The sequence below is a fragment of the Anopheles cruzii genome, unplaced genomic scaffold (genome assembly GCF_943734635.1).
Source record: "Anopheles cruzii unplaced genomic scaffold, idAnoCruzAS_RS32_06 scaffold00761_ctg1, whole genome shotgun sequence".
Taxonomy (NCBI): Eukaryota; Metazoa; Arthropoda; class Insecta; order Diptera; family Culicidae; genus Anopheles; species Anopheles cruzii.
In genome coordinates this window covers 1-3,517 of record NW_026454348.1, presented here as the reverse complement: position 1 = coordinate 3,517, position 3,517 = coordinate 1, and the positions used below count along the sequence as shown (strand labels likewise).

The following is a 3,517-nucleotide window of genomic DNA, read 5'->3' as shown; positions in this document are numbered from 1 at the left end:
GCGAGTCGTGAGTGCGGTCTTTGCGCAGGCAAAACGAAGGCTTAGCCATGGCACCAGCCAAAACGCTTTTGCTTCCTAGTCGAAAGACGGGATAAACATCACGACTTAGAAAGGTCGTCATCGTACCGTTGTTTCTCTGCTGGATGATGCTCCAACAACTTAAAATGGCAGCTGTCCAAGAGGATCTTAGTTCCGCGCCGTCGCTTCTTCTAAAGGTATCAAAACAGCGTGCTCAATTTAAATTGCCAGCAGCCCAAGCCAGCAGCATCCGCAGTGTATCCAGCTGGCGAGGAGCCTTCATAATCACTGCAACGGATGCAAGGATCCATTCCACCCCGAAAACGGCTACTCCCGAAAGTCGAAAGAGAAACAAAAGTAAATTTAATGCATATTACTGCACACTGCTCCAAGCTCTGCGCAGCTGGCCTGGCGCACGACCTGCCTCGTGCCATGGGGTTTCCGTATCAATCTACGTGTAGCGATCACGCAGCATCCTTTTCGATGTGCCGCATCGTGTGTCGTGAGAAACTGCAAAGCAAACGAAGAACTCAAACACATACACACATTGCACGCCATAAAGGCCACCTGTCCGTGGGCAGTAGAAAGGTGCACATCTTCGTCGCAAAGCATGAATAATTAAGATCGCCAAGATACACTTTTGCGTTGGTTTCGTCGTTGGCGTATGTCATCAGCCCATGTAAATCTCTGATTTGACCCCACGCGCGGCGATCGGATGATGTGTGACCTCATTTTCCATTTCTCGCTCCATTCGAAAATGGGACGTTAATGAAAACAAAATATTAGAACGAAGCAGATGACCTTTCGGAATACGGGGCATATATTTCACGGGGGCAAGGATGTTTTGTAGTCTGGTTGTCTTCAGGTGGCTCGTCGTCAGAAGGTCGTTATGACATTTTTCGCACAATTATAATTGATAAATACACCGAACCGAAAGAGGCAACCCGAACTTCACCGGAAAGAACCTAAAGTCGATCATCAATGGCCAGGGATGGAGATGAATTCGTTGGTGGTGTGGCCGCTCGTCTCGGCTAAACCACTAACTGAAGGATTGAATGATGGGAAGATCGGGGTGGGGTCGTCTTTTCAACTCTAACTTTGGCTTGGCTAACTTATTACAAAATGTCTGTTGAATCGTCTAATTTTCTAAAAAGCCCTTTTCTTTTCCGTTCCGTTTCAGATCATTCAGATGTCGTCGTCCTTCAATGCACTCGACGGCCGAGCGTATTTTGGTGAGGTGACATGAGGTGTCTGTGTCCTATGGAACATACTGGCTTTAATCCCGTATACACCACGGCCTGCCGCGAACGTCAGCCAGCGTTGAAACGAGCGATGTGATGACTCGGCCGGATGAGCACTGCGTCGGACACCTTAGGCGGGGAGATACGATCGCGATCCGGTCTATCCGTTGTACTACAACAAGATCGACAAGGATACGAAGAAACGCATAATGAGTATTTCGCGACGAATCACAATCACATGTACTTTATTAGTGTCTTCTTTAATATACGAAAGAAACCTTGAAATGAAAATGGAGCAAACAAATCTTAATGTAAATGTTTTCTGTTATTTACGCAAATCATTGAATTGGTATAAGCCTACCTAAATTTTGTGATGTGTAAATTATTTTATACATAATTTTCTCCAATTTCTCTAACAACAGAAAATTTGTATTTTGCGTTCTACATAAATCACAAGGTATTCAAAAGAGGCAGTCAAAGAAAAATGCATGACTTTGTTTACTCAATGTAAAAGTGATTTATATTATCAAGAAACAAATTTTACGTTGGCGTAAACGATCGTGGATTAGCTACCGAAATAATACAGTTTCTTCTAGTTATCATTTAATTAAACACATAATTCGGTGGCATTGTTTATATTATTTGGGTGTATGAATGTTTACTTTTATTTCCAAATTTAAGTAAGATCCGAAAGCAGTGTACATTGACGGTTAGAAATGTTTGAAAATCGCTTTGAAACTGTGAGTTCTAAATATTTGCTTCCACTACAAATACGCTTCCGCACCGCAACGCTTCGTGAAATATTTCATTGTTACATGAGCAGAAAGAGCCATAATTTTATTTTAGAGCAACGAAATGTCAAATGCAAAATCAAAACAAAACCCGAATCTGACAGCCGGCAAAGTTTCTCAGAACCGTTTCTTCGTCAATATGAATCGCTTGCCTCTTCGAGTACGCCAGCTTTCGGAATGTTTTCGGGATAAATCGTTAGATCCGTGCTCGGTGGCCGATCAATCCATAGCTGCGATTGATCGCCTTAAACCTCTAAATGCATTCATTCGCGTAGCATCGGCCAAAGCGCGACAGCAGGCGGAACAATCGCGAGAACGTTATCGCAATGCTACACCGAAAGGTGTCCTCGATGGGGTCACCATTGCAGTGAAGGATAACTTCTGCACCAAAGAACTGCACACGACTTGTGCCTCTCGGTGAGTGTACCTCACTCCTACTTCAATACTCCTAAATGACTACTCCTACTAATAAATACTCCTAATGAATACTCCTTTGTCGATGTAGAATGTTGGAAAATTTCATCCCCACGTACAATGCAACGGTGGTGGAAAGGCTGGAACAATCTGGAGCCGTTTTGATGGGCAAAACCAACCTGGATCAGTTCGGTATGGGATCCGGGTGCGTGGACTCCATTTTCGGCCCCACTCGCAACAGCTGGAGTGAAGATCTAACCGATGACCGGTTTCGTATCGCCGGTGGGAGTTCTGGCGGTTCAGCCGTTGCCGTTGCAGCTGGTTTGTGTTACGCGGCACTCGGTTCAGACACCGGTGGATCAACGAGAAACCCGGCTTCGTACTGTGGAGTCGTTGGCTTGAAACCAACATACGGATTAGTTTCGCGCTATGGCTTAATCCCGTTAGTAAACTCGATGGACGTACCGGGAATCATGACCCGGACGACGGAAGATTGCGCGGTGGTTCTAAATGCCATAGCCGGACCCGATGACAAAGATTCGACAACCGTTAAAAAGCGTTTTCTCCCTATAGAACTAGGAGACGGGTTAGCTTCGCTGAAAGGAATACGCGTAGGAATTCCGCAAGAGTATCACTGCGTTGGACTGGACAAAGAGGTACTGGAAACATGGACCATCGTAGCGGACATGATGCAGGCGGCCGGAGCCACGGTTTCTTCCGTCTCATTGCCAAACACGGCATCATCTATTTTCGTCTATTCCATTCTCAATCAGTGCGAAGTGAGCAGCAACATGGCCCGCTACGACGGCATTGAGTATGGCCACCGTTCCAAAGAGGACGCAAGTACCGAGCAATTGTACGCCAAAACGAGGGCCGAAGGTTTCAATGACGTTGTTAAGAATCGAATCCTCGCCGGAAACTTCTTCCTGCTTCGTCGCAACTATGAAAAGTACTTTCAGAAAGCACTCAAAGTGCGAAGACTTATATCGGACGACTTTGTGCGTGCGTTCCGGGAGGTGGACGTTCTGCTAGCGCCGACCACGTTGAGCGATG

General features: G+C 45.9%; 1 protein-coding gene across 1 annotated transcript; it reads left to right on the top strand.

Moving 5' to 3' along the window:
• Positions 1-2,189: 2,189 nt before the first annotated feature.
• LOC128276225 (glutamyl-tRNA(Gln) amidotransferase subunit A, mitochondrial-like) lies at positions 2,190-3,511 on the top strand (the record flags this gene model as incomplete). Its single annotated transcript, XM_053014699.1, has 2 exons — positions 2,190-2,467; positions 2,556-3,511. Coding segments are annotated over exons 1-2 (1,234 nt in total), but the record flags the coding sequence as incomplete, so codon positions are not given.
• Between the last annotated feature and the right edge of the window lie 6 nt (positions 3,512-3,517).